General features: G+C 46.1%; 2 protein-coding genes across 9 annotated transcripts; one reads left to right on the top strand and one right to left on the bottom strand.

Moving 5' to 3' along the window:
* Nucleotides 1-301: 301 nt before the first annotated feature.
* On the bottom strand, nucleotides 302-3,842 carry ANAPC13 (anaphase promoting complex subunit 13). The gene is made up of 3 exons (XM_063408625.1): nucleotides 3,781-3,842; nucleotides 2,832-2,957; nucleotides 302-734 (listed from the first exon to the last, which is right to left on the bottom strand). The coding sequence occupies exons 2-3, from the start codon at nucleotides 2,928-2,930 to the stop codon at nucleotides 609-611; spliced, it is 225 nt and encodes a 74-aa protein (XP_063264695.1). The 5' UTR covers nucleotides 2,931-2,957; nucleotides 3,781-3,842; the 3' UTR covers nucleotides 302-608.
* CEP63 (centrosomal protein 63) lies at nucleotides 989-25,614 on the top strand. Of its 8 annotated transcripts, none has more exons than XM_063408616.1 (15): nucleotides 989-1,036; nucleotides 6,559-6,681; nucleotides 8,253-8,433; nucleotides 9,582-9,677; nucleotides 12,115-12,237; nucleotides 13,066-13,179; nucleotides 15,503-15,769; nucleotides 16,026-16,171; nucleotides 16,899-17,033; nucleotides 17,810-17,924; nucleotides 19,765-19,962; nucleotides 20,387-20,473; nucleotides 21,982-22,127; nucleotides 22,654-22,951; nucleotides 25,097-25,614. In XM_063408616.1, exons 2-15 carry the CDS (start codon nucleotides 6,638-6,640, stop codon nucleotides 25,253-25,255), a joined length of 2,109 nt encoding a protein of 702 aa, XP_063264686.1. In that variant the 5' UTR covers nucleotides 989-1,036; nucleotides 6,559-6,637; the 3' UTR covers nucleotides 25,256-25,614. The 8 variants fall into 8 exon arrangements, with proteins under 8 accessions (XP_063264686.1, XP_063264685.1, XP_063264683.1 ...); XM_063408615.1 differs by lacking the exon at nucleotides 989-1,036 and adding an exon at nucleotides 3,846-3,872; XM_063408613.1 differs by lacking the exon at nucleotides 989-1,036 and adding an exon at nucleotides 3,928-4,074 and having other exon boundaries at nucleotides 6,614-6,681.

Raw genomic sequence — 25,614 nt, 5'->3', positions numbered from 1 at the left:
GTAATCACCATTTCAGCATAAATTAGGCTGTCTGTTCACTGTACACATTGGCAAACACTGCCAGGATGTCAGCACTGGAAATGCTGCCCACCACCACCATCAGGTCCTGAGAGCAGGAATTCAAGTGCTTACAGGTTACTCTTGATTCTGCTGACCAACCTTTCACGCCTGCCCAACACACCCTGCCTCTGCCACACACTTGTTAAAAATGGCAACAACATTGGCAACAGCTATTTGGGTTTTGTACACTGAACTCTAGACAACAATCCCACAGTGAGCTTTGAAATCAATCGCAACTTGAGACAGTAAAAACTTTTTAATCACATGAAAAAACATTTAAGATCAGTATTGGCACCAACTTAAGAACAATTTAACAGAAAACATGAAATAATCTTATAAACATGGAACATTTTGCACTTGGCTTTGAGATGTCAGAGCCTCTGCTATTTCACATCCAAGAAAGAAGCATTTTAAACTCTTCATTGCTGGAATCTGAAAGCTTCTGAAATGTTGTTTCCTCCTTAGGGCAGCTTATGACAGCAATGGTCAGCCGAAAAATATTTTTATGCTGCATTCATGCATGCACTGTATGAACTCACACTGATTCACTAATTTCCCGTGGGTGGAACATTTTCATGGAGATACTGGAGAGCCAAATCTGTCCACTTCATTTCTTGTTCTTTCACAGACTCAGTGGTGCCACCATTGTCTTGCTCTGGTTCAGGGAGCTCATTCTGAGAACAAAACACAGGTACAATGCATTCCCCACGTAATACACTTCCTGCAAGCAGCAGGTTGTTATGATTTGTGTGGAGAGATACCAAACTCCACAAACTAGACCAGAGGGTGCATCTGAACAATAAATATCATACATACTTACCCACTTAAAAATATTGCTGAGCCCTGTTATGAACAGTATTCTTTTCATTTGAATATGGTGCTTAATCTGAAAGGTAAATTGTTTTTCAGGACCCTGGGGCCTTGCTACACACTCAGACTGCACACACAGTGAGGGAGAATATACAGCAAATGCAAAGTAAGTAAATAACAGTACAATGCATTTATTCCATTGTTTGTTTGCCATGTGCTGCTTCTGCTGTTGCCAAGAATACAAATACTGCAGACAACTGGTTCTGTAAAATGTTACTTTCCTATGGCAAGTGAGAAGTCCTTCCTGGCTGTATGCTGGACTCAGGTGTAGCTGTGCTGGATCAACAGCAGAAGCCAGAACCCCCTGCCAGGTGTGCCACAGAGCTGCTCACGGCACAGTGAGGGGAAGGAAAGTTTAACTGAGATTTCATTTTCCTTCCTTCTATTATTTTTCTTTGTCTTATTGTATTGGTGTAGTCACACTGAGTGTGTGCTATTCTGCCAGATACCATTTGGGCAGAGATTCTGAGTTCTAGACCTCTGGAAATCCCAGCATGAGCTAAATAAAATGTTTCAGCTTTGAAAACAGTGAATGATTGGAACCCGTTTGAGTTCCCAGAAATGTGTCAAGTGAGCACTGGAGCAGATTCTCAGGACAGGCTCAAATAACCATTTTCACAGCCATTCTGGTTGCTCCTTTGCAATGTCCCCAGGTAAGTCCCCTGGGTAAGGTGAATTCAAGTTGGTTTTTCTATATGATCGGAGCCAATCCCATCTCTGTGGATCTTTATTTCCACAGCCAGGCCTTTCTTTCTGTTGTTAGTTGGTGAAGCTTTCTTCTCTGAGGCTGTCATCTGTATGTGACTGTAAGCCATCATGAGATGGCTCTAAGGGAAGAAACAGTAATGTTTGGACTCAGGGTGAAGGCAATTGTCAACAAGGAACTTGTTTATGATACTCAGCTTGCCTAATAAAGGTTACCCCAAGCAAAGGAGTGTTTGGGCTCTTTTAGCTGAGAATCATGCTTCTGCAACACACTTCTCTCAAGCCCAGCTCTTGGCAGGAAAATGTGTGCTGTACATATGGATTTTGAGTTGTGCAGCTGCTCCTTGCCCTCCCTGAAAAGCCAGTGGTGGCAGGGCTAAAGCTTGAGCCATGTCACAAATACGGAAATGTCTCTGTGCTGAAAGAAACCAGTACCCCCAAATTCCCATGGCTGTGTTATCTTTGCTAGCTGGGGTAAAACTTGTGTACCAGAGAGAAAAAAGGAAAGGAAAATCCTCAGCTACCTCTCACTTCCCTGGAAGTTTCAAAATAGCTAAGAAAAGGTGTTGGTGTGGGAGATCTGAAGCTTCAGCTCAGGCCTCTGTGGGATCAGCAGTGGCTTTTCCCCTGCTGCCTCTCTCCGGCCTTGCCGCTGTACCCTGGGTGAAACGAGAGGTGCCATGTCTTGGACACAGCACCGCAGGCAAGAGTCCTGCTGCACCTGCTAGTCCTGGAACTGCCAACAGCAACACTGTATCTGGAAAAGACTGCTTTGAAACACATATGAAAACTTCTCAGCTTCTTTTAATGGCAGGAAGTGGAAACAAAGTGTAACCAACGCTGGAACCGTCAGTGTGAGACTGACCCTCTGCTCTCCAAACCAACCCGCAAAGTACCTCAAACACCAGGAACATGAAAGGGAGGCAGAGAGAAAGGATGGTTCTGCTTCTCCCTGATGCCAAAAAAGGACAGGGCAATGGGAAGGGCACTCCAGTTCTGTTCAGGGGACAAGGGACAGAAACATCCATGTTCTCATGCACACAGGAATGACTGGCATATAGGGCAAGGAAAGCGTCAGATCCAGAAGCCTTTTGTACAAATTAGCCACACCAGGAGCAACACTGTGCCTTTTCTTGGAGGGGGCTGTGATGAACACAGCAGCCTTAACTCAGATGGATAAGTAGCAATGCACCTACCAGAGGGATGGCCACATCCTCGTAGGGCAGTTTATCTTCCCTCCACGCATCGTCGATCAGATCCAGGATCCTGCCATCCCTCTGCACCTCGCTGTCCATCGTCGCAGTGGGTGAGAGCAGCTAAATCTGTGACACAAAGCAGATGCTGTTTTAGCAGCATCCCTAGCCAAGGAGCTGCAGTCTGGACTGCGTGCTTGCTCCAGTTTTGATGCAATCCATACGATTTTACAAGGAGAATCTTGATTTCCCTAATCCACTCAAAAAGGGGTTATATCCACAGGAGAACTACTTCATCAGAAAGGAACTCTATCAAAGTGAATTGCAGATTGATATGCATCAGAGATGAATATATAAAACCAGCCGGTTATTTTTAATGATATTTACATGTGTTTGTATATACTGACTGACTTTTAGAAGGCTAATCTCAGTGAGTTTGAGTACCTAGAGCTGCCCACAGCCCTTTGCTGCCTGCTGGCTTACGGCCCTGACCAGTGCCGTGCCTCACCCACGCCTTCACATCTGGGAGAGCCATAACAAAGGACTCCAAGGTACCCAGAATTCTGCCCGAACCTGAAGCCCAGGAAACTGGTGGAACAGAAGCAAAACGAGACCTATCTTTCACCCCCAGTTACTATAATTACTCCAGAGTGTTTCATTGTACTCTGCCCTCCTTGAAGGGTCACCTCAGGCCCTCGCCCCGGTGTGACTCTGCAGGGCAGCAGCAGCAGCAGGCAGCTCGGACAGAACTGACACTCATTCAAACCAAGCCAGGCCTGGCACTCGCCGGCTGCCGCAGCCGCAATGTGGGCGGCGATGGGCACGGGCCTGAGCGCATCCCAGCCCCGGCACGATTCGATCCCTGCCTGTCCCGGCCAACACGGCTCCGTGACGGCTCCGTGACCGCCCCGTGTCCCCGCGGTGTCCCCCGCTGTCCCCCTGCCCGCCCTACCCTGCCCATCTCCGCGGCCGCCGCTGCGCAGGCGCCGCCCCAGCGCATGCGCAGCGCTGCGGCCGCGGGGCCGGGCCGTGCCCGCCGGCAGGGTGGGGAAGGGGGAACGGCGGGAAGGAGGGAGGGAAGGGGGCAGGAAGGAAGGAAATGAGGAAGGAGGGCGGGTCTGCCAGCCACCCAGAGCTGGCGTGTTGGGCAGCCCGGAGCGGAGCTCGGCCCGGGGGCTCAGGGCTGCTCCCCGGGGCGCGGCGCTGGAAGGGCCCCGGGCAGCGAAACTCCCGCGGCGGGTGCGGGGTAAACGCTGTGAGGGCTCGGCCAGCGGGGCGGCTCCGGCTGGGGAGGAGCTGCGGCTCCGCGGGGGTAGGGAACGCCTGCTGAGGGCAGCCCGCCGGCTGTAGCGGGGAGCACCGCCCGGGCACTGGCCCCGGCCATTCCATAGGTTAACCTGCCCCAGGGCACGTTTGGGTTGGACATTAGGAGGAATTCCCTCACAGAAGGGGTCAGCAGATGTTGGCAGGGGCTGCCCAGGCCGGCGGTGGGGGGGTGTCCCCATTCCTGGAGGTGTTTAAGGAAAGGTTGGACGCGGCTCTCAGTGCTCTGGCCTGGGTTGACGAAGTGGGGGTCGGTCACAGATTGGACTTGATGGTCTCAGAGGACTTTTCCAACCTCAGTGATTCTGGGACTCTTGCCCTGGCGAGGGGGCTCTGGGCGCTCCTGCTGCAGGTGCCATTCCTGTCGCTGGCAAGTGGAGCTCGCCTGTGGTATTGCTTTTGGGAGGTTATTGCTCCTTTTGTGTTCATTGTAAGCATGCTTCCAGCAACGCTTTAAGATTGCATCTTTCTATGTTTTCAAATGCGAAGTAATCCCAGTCTTTTCTCATGGGCACTATTCTTAAGTCCTCCTGGGTATTGTAAAGTTCTCTCCACTTGACTCTAATGCAATTCTGCCTTGAGCTGGGATGCTAAGCCTTGTTTATTTTTAAATGTGTTGTCTTGTTTTGGGCTTCTTTTTTGGCAAATACTTCAATTTCCTTCACTTTCAGAAGTGACCAGCCATTTCTCCTTCTTCAGCTGTAGTTAATGAAGGAGATTGATTCCTCTTGTGGATCTTTACTCAGGTGCCTGTAACTTTTGCACATTGCAACTTGCAAGTGTGAGAGGCTGAAATTTCATACTAAGTCAGCAAACCTTATGTGGCATAAAACTGGCTAGAGGTGTCTGATTTTAAGGCTTTCCCCCCAAATCTGGGTATGCCAGCAAAGTAAGCAAAGCTGGCAGGCTGCGAGGGTAGTAAGGCAGAGGCACAGAAAAGCTGTGGCTGTCTCCTCCATGGAAGTGTCCAAGGCCGGGTTGGACAGGGCTTGGAGCAACCTGGGATAGTGAAAGGTGCCCCTGCTCGTGACAGGAGTTTGGCATGAGATGGCTTTAAAATCCCCTCCAACCCAAACTGTACTGGAATTCTGTGCTGTCTGTCTCCTCATCTCTCTGCCCACTGAACATTGATTCTGTGTAGGTGTGATTAGAATGAAAGAGGAGAGCTACCACTGTCTAATGTCTGCTGTTGCCACCTGGAGAACTCTTGGAATGCTGTCAGCAGCTCAGGGGATCTGCTCTCCTCAGCACCCTGCTCTCAGCAGAACCACGAAGTTGTTCAGCATACTGATTGAGCACAAACAGGACCAAAGACAGACAAAACACTGTCACAATAGGGATACGATTTTTTCTGTGCTTGTCATTTAAAACACAGCTCCCAAGGGCAGGTTTTAATCCCTGAGTTGTGTTTTAAAGTGCTTTAGGAGCACAATAAAAGATTCTTTGGGAAGGAGAGCAAAGCTGAGCCTGCATTTGTGAAAGTCTCCCTTTCTGTGACCTGCTCCCCTTTTGCTGATTGTTTAATAATGACATATTAATCTTTGAGGAAAGATGTTGGAAGGGTCCATCTTCAGTACTTGGAAAGTGTGTAGATTTTGGAAACATGAGTTTGTATTAACAGCACTGGACGAGTTTAACCATTTTTGTGTTAGCTGCAGTTTCATGAAGGAGACATTGAAATAAATTTTGGCTTCCTGGCTGTGGTTTCATGGCAACTTTTTATTCCCCATTTTTGGCTTTAATGTAAATCCTTGCTTTCACCAAGATGTGAAATTTCTATGGGTATGCACGTGTTTGTGACTTAAAAGGTGTAATTTTTAACTGAAGCAATGTACTGCTACTGTAAAGCTGTTCAACTTATTTTCATAATTTAAAACATCATTTAAGAGGAATTTTTAAGGAGTTTGTGTTTTCTTAAAATTCCCACAGCCTTATAAACAACCGGTGTGTTCTGAATGTGTTGGTAAACTGCATGGTCTCTTTAACACAGTCTGTAATAGAGGCCTGGAAAATATTAAATTTATGGATGAATTCTTACTGCTACTTGCTTGTGTTTTCTCTCTGAAATGACAAACTTCCCTGTCAGAGGTGGATCTGGGGCTGGCCCCTTTGAAGCCCAAATGTTGCTGTTCCTCTGCAGGCTGGTGCTCTCAGATCTACCTGTGTTGAGTTCACAAGTGCAGATTCTCATTGCTCCTCTCTGAATTTATTAGATCACATGATTGTATTACTGCAGTCTGGTAGTGCTGGATGATAGCATTGGGTATATTTTTGTAGTAGGAAAATCTGTTTTCTTCTGTTTGGCTAGTAAGTTCATGGAGGTGCCATTGTTTTCCTCACCTGTAATTGCATGCTCCTGTTTTGTTTTTTAACTTCTTTGCTTTGTGGGCTTTTGCTTGTCCTGCAGTTGGATGGAGAAGCAGCCTGGTTTGGGTGACCACTGCTTTCCTGTACTTCCCTAGTGCTGGAGCCACCAGGATTCAGTGATGGAGGCTTTGCTGGAAGGAATGCAAAGAAGTGGGCACGGGAGGTATGTATGCAACTGTAGCAGGAATCATTCCAAATGATTTAAGTATTAACCTTGCCTCCTACTGAAAATAAATCCTCTGGTGTCAGTGTGCAGTGGCCTTCAGCTGCTGCAGAAGCAAAGTCACTGGAGGAGCTGGCTCTGCTCCACTCCCTGCTCAGGTATTATAGTCTTAATTGTCACAAATGTGGTTCTACATCTTCCTGAAAACCTTGGCCTCTTTTTTTTCAGTTGTTGTTGTTGTAAACTCTTCTTACTGTCCAACATCAGGAGCAGTAGTAAGTAGAGTTGTGAATAAATATTTATTTTGTAACAGCCTTGCAAGGTTAATGAGATGTGACTTTGTTATCTGATTTCACTGAAAGCATCTGATTATTTCGTGCTTGTGTTGAAACTGCAGAGTCCCACTCAGCTCTGAGGAATCCTTAATGCCCTGTCTGAGGTGAGAGTCTCTAGACTTTTCAATTCCCGAGAGAGACTGTAGTGATAATAACAGAACAAAATGTTTTATGTGTTAAACAACCGTGAAGCAAAAGTCACTGATGCCATTTTCCTAGTCATCCCTGAGAATGTGACACAAATTTATTTGATACTGTATTTTCTTCAGAGAGCTGGTTGCAGAAATCAAGTTTAGAATTTGCTACATATTAGCAGATGCTGTGAAGGAAATGTTCCTGCTCTGCATAATAGCTGCTAATTTTTGGTTAACTCACAGGACAGGGTGAACTTCAAATGTGACTGATTTTGGCTCTTTTAAGAAGTATTTCTTTTCCTATAGAAAAAGTGCCAAGTCGTGAAGTGTGCATATGCCCTGGGGGAACAGAGAAATTTCCATCCCTTAACCTATTGATTTCCATTTCTTTTCAGTTCTTCCCTTTGACAGGCAAATTAAAGGGGTAGAGATCATTATGGAGTTCGCCACCCTCTAGGGCTGTGTCTGGCAAACCTTAATATTGTCCCTGTCTTGGCAGCTGGGAAGTTTTAGAGGAGTTACTTGAATTGACTTCAATAATTACTGCACCAAATTAGAAATCTGGGCATCGCTAGGGAGCTTGTGCTCCCCGATGGATTGCGAGGGTTTGATTCTTCATTATCATGTTGTCATCCAGCCCCCTCTGCTTCAGGGTTTGTCTGCATTTGTGATAAACTTCTGTTTTTGGGAGCTCATAGCTTGGCTGTAAGATTCCTCTGGTGACTGAAACCTGCTATAAAATGCCACTGCCTGGAGAGCAATTAAGGCAATACAAAATATGAATTAGACACGCTTTGGTTTACTTACATAAAGCATAGTACCCAAGGCAAAAGGCTGAATGCCCAAGTGTGAAGTGATGTGGTTTAGTGGGCATGGATGGTATTGGGTAAAAGCTTGAACTTGGTGATCTTGGAGGTCTTTTCTGACCTCAATGATTCTGTGCTTCTATTTCTGTGCGAGCTGATCTGGAGAGAATTCAGAGCACTGCTTGTGCAGGGTTGGTGCCTTGGTGCCTGTTGGTGTGTTGTGCTGCCTTTGTTGGTTTGTGACTGGGACACGTTGGCTGGGACCTGCTCCGTGACTCCAGGCTCTCTCCCTGCAGTGGCGGCTTCTTGACCTCCTGTGAGGCCGAGCTGCAGGAGCTGATGAAGCAGATTGACATCATGGTGGCTCACAAGAAATCCGAATGGGAAGGGCAGACACAGGCTTTGGAAGCTTGTCTGAGTGCTCGGGAGCAGGAACTGTCCTCTACCAAGGCAGCTCTGCAGGAAAAACAAAAGGAGGTACCTTTGTTTCATACTGTGTTTTGATTGGAGACAGCAGTGTGTTTTACCTGTTAGGAAATGAGGAATAGAATTTTTTAAGGACCTGTTGGAACAAGGTGTCTGGTTCATAATTCAATCCAAGTCAAGTGATCAGCTCCCCTAGGATTGGTGGAAGTCCACATCCTGAACTGTTGGAGTTATTAGAGAGAACCCAGAGACACTGGTTCTGGCTACAGCAGTGATGAACAGTCCAGCAACCAGCAATCATTGGTAGAAAAACCCCATTTCCTACTATATAAACTGCACCAAGAAAACCATTTCCTACTATGAACTACACCAAGATATTGCTGGAAAGCTCTCCATGGGCTGTTTTACAGAGCTCTGGTTTTGTGGTCTTTAAATAAAAGCCTGAGGGAAGGCTCAATACAAATTCTGTATAGGTGGAAAATTATTAATAAGTGAGGTTTTTGTGCAAGATGTGGACCACAGGATGCAATTGAGCCACAGGATTTTCATTTCCAAGAAAGATGATTTTTATCACCGAAATGATGTTTCTTACCACCAAAAGCAAACATTTTCAAAGTGAACTGTAAAGTATGTTTGAAGACACTGCTGGAGTATATTCATGCTTTTAGTTTAGTCATATGAATTTTCTGAATTTTAATTTGTTGGCTTGTGACCACTCAGGTTGTGGATGGGAAAAAAAGGGAGGAAAAAAAAGGGAGAAAAATGAGTTGCAGGAGTAGTTGAATCAGTGTGAGGGAAGTCTTTTCTGTGAGCTTCAAAACTCCTTTTCTTTCCTTTTCCTTGCTATTAGGAATCTCTCCTTTGTCTGAGCATAGTAAGATAATGACAGGGCCAGCTTTTCTCTTGGTAGGTAGCTTGAAATCATAATGCGTATTTGTGAAGAATTTGATGAAAATACTGGCTAGAAATAGGCTTTTGGCACAAACCAAATATGTCAGCTTTGTCCCCAGAAGTGAAATCCAGAAATTGGCTCAAAACAAGAGGCCACAAACAGAAACAGTTGTGGCCCCATCCTACCAAAGATTTAGGCACAGCCTCCATCTGTTTCATAATGAGGGGCCCCACTGAAATGTCCGTGTCTCCACTGTCAATAAAGCCTACTTCTGTGGTATTTATTTGCTTTTTATCCCGTTGTTCAGGTTGCCGTGTTGCGTCGCCAGGTCGAAGATGTGGAAAAATCCAAGCAGGACATGGTCAGAGAGTATGAACAACAGCTGAAGAAATTCCAGGAGGAGGTGAGTTGCAGAAGGAGAAGTTTGGTTACTAGTTCCCAGCTGATGATGGATCCATTACTTTGTGACATTGTTTTTGTTTCTGTGCTGTGGTTTTAAAACTCCCCACTCCATTAGTGTTTGTGTGCTTACCAAGAAGAGCATTTAGCATAGATAAAGTGACATTTTTATGGCTCACTTGGCCTTTTTTTGAGACTTGGAGGAACTTTGTGACTGACAGAGAGCTGTTGGAGTAGAAATGTTTTTGTATGTTGGACATCTGCAGAAGTTTACTGCAAGAATGTCCTGTGCTCCCCCATCCCAGTCACCAGTGCTGGTTCTGGAGGTGCCATGGGTACAGGCAGCAGCAGTTTGCTCTTTCAGCATTTCTGAAATACAAAAAGGGTGGAGATGTAACTGGCCTGGCTTGTGTGAGATCAGGAAATAACAGTGGAATGTTATTTCCATCTTTTTGTTATGTTCTCATCTTTTTTTCTCTGTTAACACTGATGACTTTAGCAGGAATTTTGTACTCTCAAAGAATATTAGTCTTAATACCCTTTATAAAAACCAAGTGTAGATAGAAAATGCTGTTTGACAGTAATATCAGAGCTTTCATCTCAAAGCCTCTTGCTCAGTGCAAGGTGATACCTGTCCTGCAGGTGGTATAACAGCATTCCAGGTTTATGCCTGAACCCTTTGCCTGTCTCCACTTGCCAGTGGCAGGGAGTGAACTGGCATGAGCAGCTCATAGAGCACTGACCTGTTTTCTCTGGAGGGCTGGGCCTGGTTCCTGCTCACTGTAAGCCATAAGTGAAATAAATTTGGTAGTCTCTGCTCTGATGACAGAAGGCATCTTTTCTCATTTAAAAACACCTCACCATTCCATATGACTAACAGTCTTCATTTGCTGGGTGTTCTCACTGGAATTGTGGATAAGCTGCAAAGCAAAGCTGAGGTACATTGGCAGATCAGCCTAAATTGCTAAGGCTGAAATACAGCCTGTGTGTTGTGGCCTAAATTGCAGTTTGTGGGTATTTTACCTACACAGTATTAATGGTGATGACATTGAGCTCCAATATTCCTCAGTCTTCTGTTCCTAGTACTGTTTGGGGAAATTATTTCTGTCCCTGTTTACCACCATTTCCAGTGCAATTACAGGTACAGTGTCTAACTTACTGAGACTGTTGAATGAATAAACCTCTTAGCTCCTGATATGTTTGGCAAAAGATGTTGGTATTAACTCTAAGCCTGAACATTTGTCTGTTCCCACTGAACACACCAAAGTACTGAATGCATCAGGTCTTGAATCAGGTATTTTTTTCTTCTCATAGTCCTTCTGTTCATCCATGGGCTTAGCTTTGTCCATCAGTAAAATGGCAATGATGGCTTCTCAAATTCACGTGGCTCTTTGGAAGCTTTTTATTTAATAGTTGAGTGGGGGGGAGTTCATCATATGAAAAATTCTCTGTAAGCTCCTGATATGTTTGGCAAAAGATGTTGGTATTAACTCTAAGCCTGAACATTTGTCTGTTCCCACTGAACACACCAAAGTACTGAATGCATCAGGTCTTGAATCAGGTATTTTTTTCTTCTCATAGTCCTTCTGTTCATCCATGGGCTTAGCTTTGTCCATCAGTAAAATGGCAATGATGGCTTCTCAAATTCACGTGGCTCTTTGGAAGCTTTTTATTTAATAGTTGAGTGGGGGGGAGTTCATCATATGAAAAATTCTCTGTAAGTTCCAAGTGATTATTTGCACGGAGGGTCATTTAAATGTCAAGAGTTTTTTCCTCGTTCCTGCTTCTGATACAACTTCAGCATCCTAGCAGCAGGCGTAGGAGTGATATTTTCTGTTGGCATTCTCCCCTCATTGTGAAATACACAGTGTATCTAAGCAGAAAATGACAGATGAAGTGGTGTTGATATTATGGGTAATGGCAATTCTCAAACCTTCCTTCTCCCACTAAGCAGGAGAGTTCCAGTTGCCGCTTGAGCTGCACAAGTGTATTTTGATCACACAAGAATTACCCATGTGTGGTGTGGTGGGTGTGCTCCTGTGGGTGAGCAGATCAGCCACGGGCACTGCCAGCTCTTCCTGGGGCTGGGAACCACCTGGAGAGAGGGGGGTGCTGTGCTTTTGCTGCATTGACAGCTGCATGTAAACCTCCAACTTATCAATATTTCAGTCATGCTTTAATTATGGTAAGACAGAGCTTTAATTAAAGCTGCTGATGTCATGACTTCAGTGGCATCGTGCTACTCTCATACAACCCGTGTGTTTTGCAGTGCTGTTGATATAAAAGACTCATTATCCAAATGCAAGCCTTCACTTGGGAGCTGTGTGGCCTTGATGAGGGCATTGTTTGTTTGAACCACTTTTTGTGTCTTCTTTCAAAGGGCTGTGTAATTCTTGCCTTGGGGCCTTGAGCAAAGCTCTGTCTTTCACTGTATCCTGCAGTTGTCCCGGCTGAGGAGGAGCTATGAGAAGCTGCAGAAGAGAAAAACAAGAAGCAGAGGAGAAGCTAACAAAGGACAAGAGGAGGACAAGTTTGAGTTGAGCCGACTGACCAGGAAGCTGGAGGTATGTGGTGAAAAACCAAGTGCTGACCAGTTTGTGTGTATTAACTGCCTTGCTGGCTTCACTGGTGACTGAACAGTCCACTAGGGAGTGCACTGTGAGTCCTGCTTAAGAAGCACTGCCCATCCTCTCCCCAGGTGCAGCTCTTCTCAACTGCATGTGCCATAAAGGCAGATTCAGGTGCTGGGGCCTCTGACTGCACAGCATAAACCTTAATGCTGTTGTTACCCTTAGACTAAATAAAAGGAAGAAGGTGCTGGAAGAGTAACTAATTATGTGAATGGAATGAATTCTAGTGTGGGGAGGTTGTATTCTCACTTTTGGAGGAGGAGGGAGCTACACATCAAACTTCCTCTCAGCCCTGTTTCATCTTCTAATCTTTCTGCTCTGCTGAGCTCAACCTCACTCAGTTTTCTCCTCCTGAGAGAAGTGGTAACAACACACATCTGACTGATGTAGTGCCCAATTTCTGGAGCAGAGATTAGCAGTTAAATTCTGTGTTTAATTCCTGTCATCTTGGTGATTTCATTAGCAGTATGTTTTGGAAGCTAAAGCCAGTCTGAACTGTTAAACCCCTGACAGCAAACCCATGAAACCAGCCATGAATGTATTGGCACTTAACATTTGTGAGCAGCTTTACCTCTGGCGGGGAAGAAATGCAGCGAGCACAGTGTGTGAGGGCTCTGCACTGCTGAGCTGCTGCATCAGGTGACTGGCTAATGGTTTCCCTGCTGGGGGAAAGGTGTGAGGATACAGTGGGGAGAGAAGGCAAACATGGATGTGAACTGGAGGGGGATGTGCTGCTCCAAGCCACCCCTGCTGTCCTTGCAGGAGTTCCGTCAGAAATCACTTGACTGGGAGAAGCAGCGCCTGCAGTACCAGCAGCAGGTGGCATCGCTGGAGGCTCAGCGCAAGGCTCTGGCAGAGCACTCCGAGCTCGTGCAGGTACAATTAACTTGTGCTGAAAGTTTCTGCTTTGTTTGTGGGAGGCAGGGAGAGGCTAATGAAATCTCTCAGGCTCCCATCCAGTTCAAATTGCCATTGAAGTGACTTGTAATGTTCCAGTGGAATAAGGTTTGCTTGTATGAGTGCTGTATGGAAAAAAGATCTGTCTGTCATCAGAGATTAGACAAACCTTGTGCAGCTCTCACTGCCATTGCTCTGGTTAGCAGAGAAGACAGTAGGATGCAGATTTTCCCTGGGAGGCAGAGACAACAGCATATGACACTTTAAAATATGTTACATTGTGTTGTCTGGTTGAAAGCCGTGTGTCTGCCGGCAGCTAATACGTACCTCGTGGGTTCAGTGCAGAGGTACTGTTGGAGAACAGTTTCCTCTACAACAGAGACTTCCATCAAATACTGAAGAGAAAGCAGTTTTCAGCCCCCCCACCCCCTTTTTTTTAGGTCTCTCAAAGGCAGGAAGTAGTGGGGCTGCTGTTCTGCAAAGCTGATGGCTCAGTGAATTAGTGGGGCTGCATCAGAGCGAGATGAGTTGACCTAGAGCACAGCTGTGAAGTCACACAGACACAATCACAGCAGACACTGATAAGAAGCTCTTGCTGGGGACTTTGCACTTAATGGGCTCCTGAGTTGCTCTTGAGTGGAAGCTCCTGCAAGGAGGGAGACTGTGATGACAGGATTGAAGCTGGCTCTGACAGGGGCTTTGTGAGAGGCTGACACCAGGAGATCTACAAATGCAGAGAGAGTCCTTGAGCAGAAGGTCTTGCTGCTTTGCTGTCTGTGTGTCGTTGATAGCTCAATTGTTTGGGAACAGATGTGTCCTTGGAGCACAGGCTGGGACACTGGGGCACAGAGGAACTTGTCTTACTGTGCAGCAGAAAACCAGGAGGTTGGGGAGGTTTCCCCAAAGCAGCATAGATGCCTTAGGTGCACAGGTACTGTGACCAGACTGCCTGAATCCTCAATTGCTTTGAAAAGCCCAGCATGGAAGTGCTAAATTTTTTGATTTGGATGTTTCTGTACATTTTATGTGTTCAGTTGTCTTTTTAGCACAAGGTCAAGCTGAGATTCATGACCATAGAGTACTTCCCCCTCTCTCCTTTCATCTGGCTTCCCCTCATCTCTCCCAGAGCAGCTTAGGGAAGGCTGCAATTCTTCCCCAGTACAGACCACCTTCTGGAACACCTGCAGCCTTTAAAGTCAGCCTTTCCTAAAAAACTGGAATTCTCTGCTGGCCTGATGTTGTGTGGCTGTAAATAAGAGACATCTTAAATGTTTTCTTACTACAGAAATAAGTATTCAGGCAGTCTGATACTCTAACTTCTTGGGTGAAGAAAGGCTGTGCTTTAAACTTTTGGCCCCTTTTATTACATTTTCTGTCATGACTAAATAATAATAAAAGACTGTAATCAAAACTATACCATAGCTTGCAAATAAGCAGTTCTTAAAGTTTGTGTAAATCAAGGCATGTGGTGATTCTGAAGCTGGCAGACACTGCTACTTTTTGAAACTGGGAATATAGGACTGCTCAAATATTTTGTTTCAGCCTTTAAAAATTCAATGATTGTATACAAAAAGGGAATATATGAAGTGAATGTTCCTAGAAGTTTATGTGAGAGCTGGCTTGTTAAATTTCACCAGCTAGCTGTATGGAAAGAAATGCTGTGAAATGAAGTATTGTGCCTATAAATTATAGAGCAGATATTGTTTGCTACTCATACATTCCTTGTAACTTTTTTGTCTGCCATTAAAACACTGAAAAATTCAAAGTGAGCATTCCCCCAAGCTGCTGGAACCAGGTATTTACTGCAGAGAGCAAAGCAAATTGGCTGTTACACCTGGTTTGTTTCGGGGCTGTTTGGTGGTTATGGTTTTGCAGTTGTGCACCCAGAGCTGCTTTCTGTCCTCGTGTGGAATTAATGGCGGGGTAATCTTTGCCCTCTTTTGTTTACAAACTTTCTTACCTGCAGCCATTAGTCCTGGTCTAGCCTTGGGCTCATGAGCAAAAAATAGCAGGAGGCTTTGTTCTTAGACAAATCATACTCAGGCAGCTGGAGTGATTTGAGAGCCTCATTTTCCAGATTCTCTTTGCACTGCTTTTGGAATCAAAGAGCCCCCTCTTTTTAAATTTTGTTTTTCACTTACTCTGTTTGCCTTTGAAAGTTTTATCCATCATGTAACCTGGAACAATACTCACCCTGATTCCCTGGAAGGTATTATTGCACATCTGAGAATGTGGCTCATTACACCACGAAATCAGTAGCTGTGTTGAGTTTAGCTTTGGTACAACCTTTGTGGTTTTGCAGTTTGGCTTTAGTGCAGGTGCTTGCTGTTGGCAGAGCCAGCTGGCCAGTAGGAAGCAGGTCCTGGACTCAGTGGAGCTGGCGAGCCGCTCGGAAATCCAGCACTTGAGCAGCAGGCTGGAGAGGGCCAAGGACACCATCTGTGCCAATGAGCTGGAGGTGGAGAGGCTCAGCATGAGGGTGGATGACCTGAGCGAGGACAACCACATCATCCTGGAGGATCAGCAGAGAGTTCAAGAAGAATTAAGGCAGTCCAAGAAAATGATAGAGGTCAGTGGAGGAACTCTTGAGAAACTGGCTCAAAGCTATGCTGGTGAGAAGTGGTGGGAAGGCTTTTCATCCTGGAGATTTTGTCTCTTTCTAGAGCCCTTGTTAAGTTCCTGATTGGCATCAAAATTGACTTTGTAGCCATGTGCTGCTCCGCAGTATTTCCAAGAGTCCTAAAATGTCTGATGAACCTCTCATCACATTGCAACTAACTGGTTTGGTCCATCTTGCAGCAGTGTGCCTTCTGCCTCCCGTGCAGGTGCTGCAGGATGAGAAGATGGAACTGAGAGCCACCTTGCAGTCCCAAGAAGATTTCATTGACAGCTCCAAGCTGCACCAGGAACAGTTACAGAAAGAGCTGGCCAGGATGACTGAAACTCTTCACACAAAAGAATTCCTCATCAGGTAACATCTGTGCCTTGCTGGTACTTTGGCTCTTCAGTCCAGGTCTGTGTTCCAGGTTCTCTCACTGAGGACAGTAGCAGCATTTTCATGCAGCTGGATCTGTATTGATTGTGTTTGACATTAGTGCACTGCAGTTTCTCACAAGCACTGTGCTGCCTTGCAGTATGTTTCAATTTGCATTGCTTTTGAAATTAGCAGATAATCAGTAAAGAGTGTGGAAGGAATCCTCTTTCCTCAGCTGGGTTTCTGGAGGTAGTGCAGGGCTTTTGAGGGTGTTTCTCCCAGGCATTGTCAGCCAAGTGCTGGAGGCCTTTCAGGGTTTGATAACATGCTTATTAACCTAGGTGAAAGTTCCACTGATTGGGGCTTGGTGAGGTAACTACATCTGTGACAAAATCATCTTGGCTTTTCCCTTCTGCCCTAGCAATGTGCAGAGGCTTTGGGTTCTGCTGGCTGTGTCAGAAGGTTTGGGTGTTGGTCACCTGCCAATCTCTGGCAGGGAGGCCAACATCAAAATAAAATGTAGTCTTTTTCAATCAGCCTTAACTCAAGCGGGGGCTGTCATCCAGCTGCTGTGTTTGCTTACTCACACTCCACACAGCAGTCACCTGCTTCTAAGTGCTGTGTTTTCCAGAGGATTCCAAGAAGACAGTAGTTACGTTCCCTGTACCAGTGAACTCAGACATGGTATTTCTTTGCTGAGATTAAAGCTGCTGTTTCTGTGTAGGGCCTTGGAGGAGCGCTTGCAGGGGAAGCTGTTGTCCTCTGCAGGGCTGGAGCTGGAGCAGGTGCTGCTGCAGCTGGATGTTGCCCAGAAGAAGGAGCAGCACTTGCAGTCAGAGGTGACTCGTCTTGAGAACAGGTAGCCCACTGCTTGCTCCCTCTGGAAGTGCAATTAGTCTTGGAGAATAATACTACACCTAATTGTGTTCATCGAGTCAACTAGTGATTTTTGTGGGCTTGTTTTAAATATCAAAGGGCTAAAGAAATTGAGTGTTACTCGTTTTGCAGTGTAATAGTGGCTGCTTTGGTAATTGGTTGGCTGCCTTTTGCTGCACATGGTGGGTGTTCTCAGTGTTCCAGCTTGCTTAGGCTGGGCACCTTCACTCATAATAGGCTACGAGCTTTTGTTAGGCAACTGGTGAGAACCAGATCCAGACCTTCCTGTGAAGTTAGAATTATAAAGAAACCTTTCCAGAGAGATTGTGGGCTCCTCATCTCTAGAGGTGTCCAAGACCAGGCTGGATGGGGGTTGAGGCAGCCTGGTCTGCTTGAAGATGTCCCTGCCCATGGCAGGGGTTGGAACGAATTGAGCTTCAGGGTTGTTCCCAACCCAAAGCATTTTGTGATTCTATGATTCCTCTCCAAGTTTGTGGTTTTCAGACTTGTGTTTACATAGAAATTTTGTGATCTCTGTAAAGAAACGAGCAAGAAACAGGTGTTATCTGTTTAATGAGCTTCCTGATCTCTTGTGAAATGATTTTGGAAAACAAACCCAAAGGGTTGGTAAAGAACCTGTAGGCTGAGTTCAGTTTCTGTTGTAATGGACATAAAGGACTGCCTGGAAGATCAAAGTTTCTCTGACCATTTCCTCCTCCTTGGGCTACTCTAATCTGTGTTTTTGCATTTGGCACCCAGCCTGGTGTCTTCAAATGCCAGGTGTGTGCAACTGAGTGAGGAGCTGGGTGAGAATATCAAAGAGCTGCAGTCCCTGGAAGAGGACCAGACTGAGTCAAGGGCAGAGATTAAAAAGGTAACGTGGCTTTGTTCCCGGGGATGGGCTGGCACTGGTGGAGAGAGCTGATCCCTGTGTGCCACATGCCTCAGCAGTGGACCAGGACAGGGCTGCTGTGCAGGCAGGAGCACATCTGGCAGAGGCAGGGTCGAGAGGACACCTGTTTGCAGGTGTCTGAACCTGCCTTTGTGAGCATCTCCTGGGCCTCCCCCAGTACTTCTGTACACTGTGGAGATACTTGAATTACTGCTGGAGGGGCAAATATGCAAAGAAATTAAGGTCTGGAATCCTGAGTTTAAGCCTAATACAGGCTCCCAACAGGAGAAAGAGCAGAGAAGGAGTGAGTTTGTGTAATATGTCACACTTGAGGCAGGACTTCAAATGTGTCCTGGTCCCTGTGTGAATAAGAGAGTGTGTTTTAGGTTTGATAGCTGGACATGAGAGTAGGGGCTGGGAGGAATGGAGCAGCTCAGCTGCCACGAGGGGCTCACCCCAGAGCTCTGAGCACCCAAGGGGTGCTCAAGCCCTCCACTAGCTTGGCTCTTCATAGTGGTCTGCATCAGCTCGTGTGAGAGTTTTCAGTGGAGCCTGGTAGAGTGGAAACCTCACTGAGCCTGAGTGAAAAACCTCACTTGTGTGGAAATCCTTCATCCTTTATTCTGAACATACAGAGGTGCAGATCTTGCCACAGATGCGTGCTTGGTTACACATCTAAACAGTCACACAGTAAATGAATCTCCCACAGGCTGCTGGGGAGGAGGGAGAGATTTATGAAGGCTGTTTCTGTTTTATATACTTGGGAGGCATTGAGGTGACATGGAGATAAATCACCATATGTACAGTATTTACATGGGTAGGCAGAGATCATCTGGTTCAATTTTCTAAAATGCTTGTAATTCTCAGAAAAAATCCTGGGTGTTTGGGTGGTTAATATTTCTGACTAATGGAATGGAGTCCTGGGGAAGGAATTATGCTGCTGTTGTTCTGTCGTGCCACTGAATAAATATACAATGTGCCTACCAGTACATTGTATGTGGTGCAGGTCTCCAACCTGAAAAGGCATTGAATAAACCAAGATAAGGTATGGAAAAAGATGTCCAAAAGGATGGAGTGGTTTTTATACAAGGAACAGCTGAATGGAATAGGACTTGCCAAACTGGAAAAGAGATAAATGAGATTGAATGGACTAAAAATAAAATCATGCCTGTCATGTGGAAAGTAAATAGGGAATGATTATTCTCTCATAATGCAGGGACTAGTGGTCATCACTTAGAGTTATGAAAACAAAGAGATGTATTTTTACCCTGTGCATAGCTGGCTGGTGGAAGTTTGCCATGGGAAGCTTTAGTTGCTACAAGCTAACATTGATTCAACTCTAATATCGATTCAAAAGACTTAGGGCAAATTAATTCCTGGAAGAAAAATCCAGCTTGAGCTATTTAAAGTTACCATCTTTAAATGGTATCTTCAAATACCCCAGGAAGACAGAGTGGCAAATTGCAGGGTTACATTTTCCAAGAGTTACTGTACTTCCCCAGTCATGAGGAACCTTTGGCTCTTTGGTTTTGGCTCCAGAGGTTGAATGATGAGCTGGAGAGGCTGTTGGTTTGAAAAATTGTGGGTCTTCTGAAGTACTTCATGGCATGAAACTTCTTTCCAGCTGGCAGTGTGTGGTGTGGCAAAGGATTGGGGTGAAGTGGCTTTCAATCAGGAAGGACAAGCATGTGAGAGGGCTTGTTACATAGAGCTTTTTGTTTTCCAGGACTGAGATTTCGCATTATTGTGTGCAATACTTCTGCTTTTTTTGCTGAAACATGTTTTGAAAGCTCGTGGGTGATGTGTCCATGTCTTCCTCCAGCTGAAAGACCAGCTCTCTGAGGCTGAACAAACGCACAGCAGTGAGCTAGAAGGGCTGAGAAGGGAGATCTCCAGGCTGACACAGGAGCTGCACCAGCGGGACATCACCATTGCATCGGCAAGCGGCTCCACCTCAGACCTGGAGCAGCAGCTCAGGGCAGAGATTGAAAAAGCAGAGAGGAAAGCAGTGGAGCACAGGGTAAAAAAGGCACAAGACTCTTATGCTGTCTGTTTAAGGGATCTGAAAGCTTTGAACACCATTCTGGTTTTAGCTACATTAGTAGTCTCCTTCTCTCTTTAGCCTCTGTGCAAAAACTGAGACCTTCTGAAGGAATCTTCTAATGATAGTGTTCACTGAACCTGTCTTGCTGCTTCTTTTCAAACCAGCAACCTACAGTCCCACAGAATTCTTTGAGATCACTCATGCTAACTAGACCAGGATGGATAACACCTTTGAAAACTGTGCAGGGTTATTTTTGTGGCCTTCTCTTTAGAGTCACAGTACAACTAGCAACCCAAACCTTGCTTAGTACTTGAGTTTGAGGGTGGAAAATGCTTGGAGGGTGTTGTGAGGATGCATTGTGTTCTTTTTCTGAGCTTGTTGTTTGCCTCTGTCTCCTCAGGTAATTCTGGTCCAGCTGGAAACTCTGAGGCTGGAAAACCGTCATCTCTCAGAGATTCTGGAGAAAACAGAGCGTGGTAAGCTGAAGGTATGCACTGAGGAGCAGGAGCTGGGAAGGGGCTAGCCCTGTGTTCCTACCTGGGAACAGCCAGAGTCTTTGCCCACGCCTCTCAAAATGGGGAATGGAGCTCAGTGAACTTAAAACCTGAGCAAAAGAGGCATTTTGAGAGGAAATAAGGTGCAGAAATATCAAGCGTTTGTTTACTCCAAGAGTGGTGAAGAGAACTGCTGAAGCAGCCATCATTTCCATGGGCTTTGGCCAATGTTTTTTGGTACATTTCATTACACTTCCATTTTAAGCCAGTTTACCTCAAACCTTTGATTCTCAGCCTGTGATGTCCCTTTGACCTGTCCTGGAGCTGTAGCTGCTGTGGCCCTTGAAATCCTTGGGCTGAGAGTGTGTTCTCCCCTGGTGAGGAGTGGTTCAGCAGGGCTCTCCTTTGCTCTCTGTGAGTGGGATGCAGACTGGGAATATGGACTGGATGTGCTGGGGCAGTGTTCCTGGACAGGGCCCTGTGCTGGGCTCCTGCAGCTGAACAAAACCTCCAGAACTCTTGAGGCAGAGGGGAGAAGAGAAGGAGGTACAGCCCTGTCAGAAATTACCAGTTGGCTCATTTTGTGAAGGAAGAAGTGTCTGATTTGCAACTTCTGTCTCAACTTCAGCAGAATGACTGCTTCCCAGGGGACAAGGGCTGGATTCAGACAGCTGACAACCTCCTGAGAGTATGTCAGAGCTTTTATGCTGTTAGAGCTGTGGGAAGGAAATACTCAGCTCTTAGTATTAGTTTGGGGTGATTGTCAAATGTGCCAACTTCCTGGGAAAGTGCTAAACAGAAGCTTGTGGCTGGTGAGATGGATTAAAAACAGAGCTTTCTGGAGGGCTGGTTTGAAACTGAAATAATCTAAGGCCTATTACTTTCTGCTTGAGAAGTGCCTGGTGGCTTTTGCTTGTGTGAGTTCCCAAAAATGTGGTAGCAGTGTGCAAAGCAGGAAATCTACCATAAAAAAGCACCACAGCCCCAAGGTACAGGAGCTGGATCTTTGCCTGGCAGTCCTAATGCACATTCAGAAAGACCTTACATACAGAGGTGATGAGAATGAATTAAGCATCTAAGTTTAATAGAAGTGGCAAAAAGCAAGTGGGAATGTCACAGCAGTGGAAGCAGTGGAAACTGTATCCACCTGTCCTAGTAAAAAGAAGATGATGGGAAGAAGCAAGTTCAGAGTTTGAGAAAGGCCAGAGGCAGGTACATCTGAAGTATTCTAGGTCCATGTTTTCCATGTTTTAAAAGGAATGCAGTGGTGAGAGAGACTGACCTTCCCAGGCAGATCAGCACATTGATTCTGGATGCAAGCCCAATAAGGCATATATATATATATAATTAATTTTCTCCTAGGAAAGTCCTGAAGGTTTTGCTGGTCAAAATGAGATTAGGGGATATGCCTTAAGGAATCTCTTGCTGGCCTTTGCTCTGGATGTGACTGTGATGTCTTGCAAATCAGAACTTCTGACTTCTGCCCTTCTTTGTCTGTTAGGGGGATGATGGCACCCTGAGGGCACTTGAGCTCCAGAAATTAATATCTGAGAACCAGCAGCTGCGGAAAGACCTCGCAGAGACCAGGGCAAAACTGGGGGTCACTGCACAGGGGCAAGGCAAAGAGCCCAGGGATGTGCAGCACAGGTGAGTGAGCCCAGGGGTGCTGCTTCCTCGGGGTGAAGGAGAGCAGAGGGTGTGGGCATGTGTGGGTTTAATGGCATGCTGTGTCTCTCTCAGTGCCTCGTGCATCTGGGAGAACACAAGGACTGCTTGGGAATCTGCCTTTACGCCATGAGCAGTGCAGTAGCTTTGGGTCCCAGCTGGTTTGTGTTCTGCAAAACCAGCAGTGTTTGTCTTTTGTCTGCCTTTGCCTCTCTCTGGAGCAGCAGTCTGTGCTGTTTTTGGTGACAGCATTAGATGTGGCCCAGGCGGCTGTGCTCCTTTCTGTTACTGTGCTAGGATGTGCAGGCTGTGGTTTTTGGTATCTACAGCAGCAGAAGAGCGAGAGAATTCCACAGGGACTGCATGTGTGTCTGGAAGTGCTATGGAAACAAGTCTGGATTGCCAGGGCTGTTAGTAACATCTGTGTTAATTGTTGCCTCTGTGAATTTTTGCTGGAGTTAAGCTGGTGAGAGACAAACTCAGTTCTGTGCTCAAACCTGCCTTCCAGGACAGCTCAGGAAGCACAGCACGAGCAGGATGAGCACACAGAGGGGACACATCTCCAGCCTGACAGGACTGCTCAGCATCATCACAGGGACTCCCACAAGTGTGGAGCTGCTGAAACAGGAACTGTGACCCCTGAGGTGGGTGAGCCACCCTCCCAGAGCAGCAGCAAGAACTGCAAGGAGTCACGTGCCCAGCTGGCAGTGGAACCTGTGCTCCATGTGGTGGATGAAAACAAAGATTCTGCAGATGAAGCATCTAAGCAGCCTGCCTCAAATCATCACAGAGAATCTGTGTTTTTGGTAAGCAGTTGTACAGGAGCTAGTTGCTGCTCAATGGCTGAAAATAGAGCTGGGTTCTCATCTGGCAAGAGGAGACAGGATTTTGAATGCATGACCTAACTGCATGTTGTAAGGGATCCTGCAAGTAAATCAAATGTTAAACAGGGAAGGAAAGCCACTGCTGGATGGTAAAGACTTGGCCAGGGGGATCCATATGGTGGCTCTTCAGAACCCCTTGGAGAAGAGCTTTGTGTTTGTGGGGTTGCTAAGTCAGTTCCAGGAGCTCATGGTTCTCTCTGTGCTGGTGCTGTACCTCAGTGTGTACCAGGACCTGCTCGTGTGCCCTCAGAATTCTGCTTCAGCTTTTGGCTTGGGTCTGTAGTGGAGGCTCAGAGTGGATATGGAGTGCTGAATGTGTCAGTATTTCACAATCTCTGGGTGACTGGTTGCTGCACATCTGTAAAGCACAGGGTTAGTTTTTACCCCTTTTCAAAGGGGCTGCAGCAGTCAGCACACTGAACTTCAAGCTGCTTATGCTTGCTGATGACAAAGCCTGAAATCTCTGCTTCACTGCACAAGGGGAGCCTGCTCTTTTTCCCAGTTGCTGATTGTACTTATTTCATAGGGAGCAGTGTTAGCACTTTCTCTGTCCTACCTCAGCTCAGTTGCTGAAGCACTTGAGCAAGATACAGAAAATTTCCACCGAATCACTTCTTGTCATGTTTAGGGAGGGGAGAATGCTGAGCACTGGTCCTTGCTCCAGACATGTTGCCCCAACAGTGTTCAGAGCAGTTTCTCCTCTGTTTGTATGTTGGTAGCAGTGAAAGCTATTAAACTATTAGCTCTCTTTTTGTGGGAGTCCAGAGAGGAGGCTCTAAGGCAGTGCACCGATAAGTGGAGGCTTGTCAGGTTTGCAGATCTTGAAGAAGTTTACTACCAAGAATAGATCTTGATTTTTCAAGAGTAAAGTAGCTTGTGCACATACCCAGAAAACAGTATTGGGAACTTAGGGAACTGCAATATTGTAAATGGAAACTTCAAGTTGCAAGATTGGACCTAAAGCATGAACAGTTTAGCTTCGGGGTCTGAGAAGCTCTAGGGCTTGATGTTTAATAGGAGAGAATGGGCTGCTTTTTATTCTGAGAGGTAGAAATAAGGTTTCTAAGGAAATGCAGATGTTTCTCTTGGTGTTGACTGGGTCTCCCTGTTCATGGTCAGTCTCCAGTGTCTTTAATCAATTCCTTTAGCACTAAGAGAGGAAAACTCATCAGTAGGCAGTAGTGGGGTGGGAGGGATTTGCTTGTTGCCTGTAGCCTTTTCTGTTTCCCTTTGTTCCTGGCTGTTGATAAGACCTGAAAACCACGAGACTCCAGGATTTGGAAACAACCAGTTATTTTCTCTTGCCAAGACACTGAGACAACTTGTCTGTAATGGAAAGCAGCCCCTTAGTAACCTTAATATTTCACGTGCCAGCCCCTGTGCACGAGGCTTCTCTTCATCAACTTGTACATTAAGCCTGGTTTACAGTGTTGTTTTTGTAAGTTAATAACTTGTGGGTAAGTGATGTGAGGAGCAGGAATAGTTCTTGACTGTAAAGGAAAGAATCTGGAGTACTTAGTTGACCATTGCTGGCTGGACTGAAGTGCTGTTCTGTGAGCTGCAATGGGAATTTGGCCTGTCCTTGCCTGTGGGATTGTACCAGGAGCCCATTACTTTGGGGAAGAAGAGGAGGTGTATGAAGAAAGCAGAGATACTCCCAGTGTGGAATATCTGGTAAAATAATTACCAGTCTGGCAGTGCTTTCCCTTCGGTGCACCCAAACTCTGAGATGCTCCCATGTCTGGGATTTTTATGGAGGCAAGGAGCAGGATGTAGACTTCGAGTTGCAGTAACACCCAGGGCAAACTCCTTGATATTCTGTGGTGACCTTCTCCAGCCCTGATCTTTTAGCAGTGATTTTTGGCAGTGGTGCAACAATCATTGCTGGCTGGAGGCTGTTGGGAGGGCCATGATCTGTGATACAAGGGTGAGACCTGATGCTTAGTCTGCCCACTAAGATGGAAATGAGCCCTCTAGGAGCACGTTCAGTTGTGTGGTTTGCAGATCTATGGTGTTCCCAAGGTCTGGAATGAGGGAATGCTTGATAATCCCTTTGTTTCCCTTTAGTGCCCCTTGCCTACAGCTTCTGTCGGATCCATTGCTGCACGATACCTGGAAGATGAAGAAGTGAGATCCCAGCACATCCTGGAGTGCCTAAATGCTCACATTGAGGAACTGAAAAAAGAGAGTGCAAAGATCGTGAGACGATTTGAACACCAGGAATGATGTTTCCTGTGGAACTGGAATGCTGGTTTCCTTATGTGGTTCCAAACTGGGACTGGGAAGGTGCCTATATTCAGTTGGGATTGGAGCTGGAGTGAGAGGCCATGTGTCCCACGGGGAGCTGAATCAGCAGGATGGGAGCTGAGGAGAAGAAATTCCTGTCTACATGCACGCTCTGATGAGGGGTGTTACACCACAAACAGCCAGCTTGCCATAGGTCAGAGACCTGCATCAGAGCTATGTGCTCACCCACAAGGATTATGGTGTTTTTTAAAAGCAAACCATTTGCTAGTTTTAATGTAAAGTATTTAAAGTATATTTTATACCTGTAAAAGCATCGAAATAAATCAGAATGGTGAACA

The sequence above is a fragment of the Prinia subflava genome, chromosome 11, assembly GCF_021018805.1.
Source record: "Prinia subflava isolate CZ2003 ecotype Zambia chromosome 11, Cam_Psub_1.2, whole genome shotgun sequence".
NCBI lineage: Eukaryota > Metazoa > Chordata > Aves > Passeriformes > Cisticolidae > Prinia > Prinia subflava.
This window is presented reverse-complemented; position numbering and strand designations above follow the sequence as displayed.

Bases quoted from the DNA above. Each gene is read 5' to 3' on its own strand.
- ANAPC13 (XM_063408625.1), bottom strand. From the start codon at position 2,930: ATGGACAGCGAGGTGCAGAGGGATGGCAGGATCCTGGATCTGATCGAC. The intron at 735-2,831 runs GTAGGTGCATTG...TTTTGTTCTCAG, and splicing joins AGGATGTGGCCATCCCTCTG to AATGAGCTCCCTGAACCAGA.
- CEP63 (XM_063408611.1), top strand. From the start codon at position 4,288: ATGTTGGCAGGGGCTGCCCAGGCCGGCGGTGGGGGGGTGTCCCCATTC. The intron at 15,770-16,025 runs GTCAGTGGAGGA...CCTCCCGTGCAG, and splicing joins AGTCCAAGAAAATGATAGAG to GTGCTGCAGGATGAGAAGAT. The intron at 20,474-21,981 runs GTATGCACTGAG...TTTGTCTGTTAG, and splicing joins CAGAGCGTGGTAAGCTGAAG to GGGGATGATGGCACCCTGAG.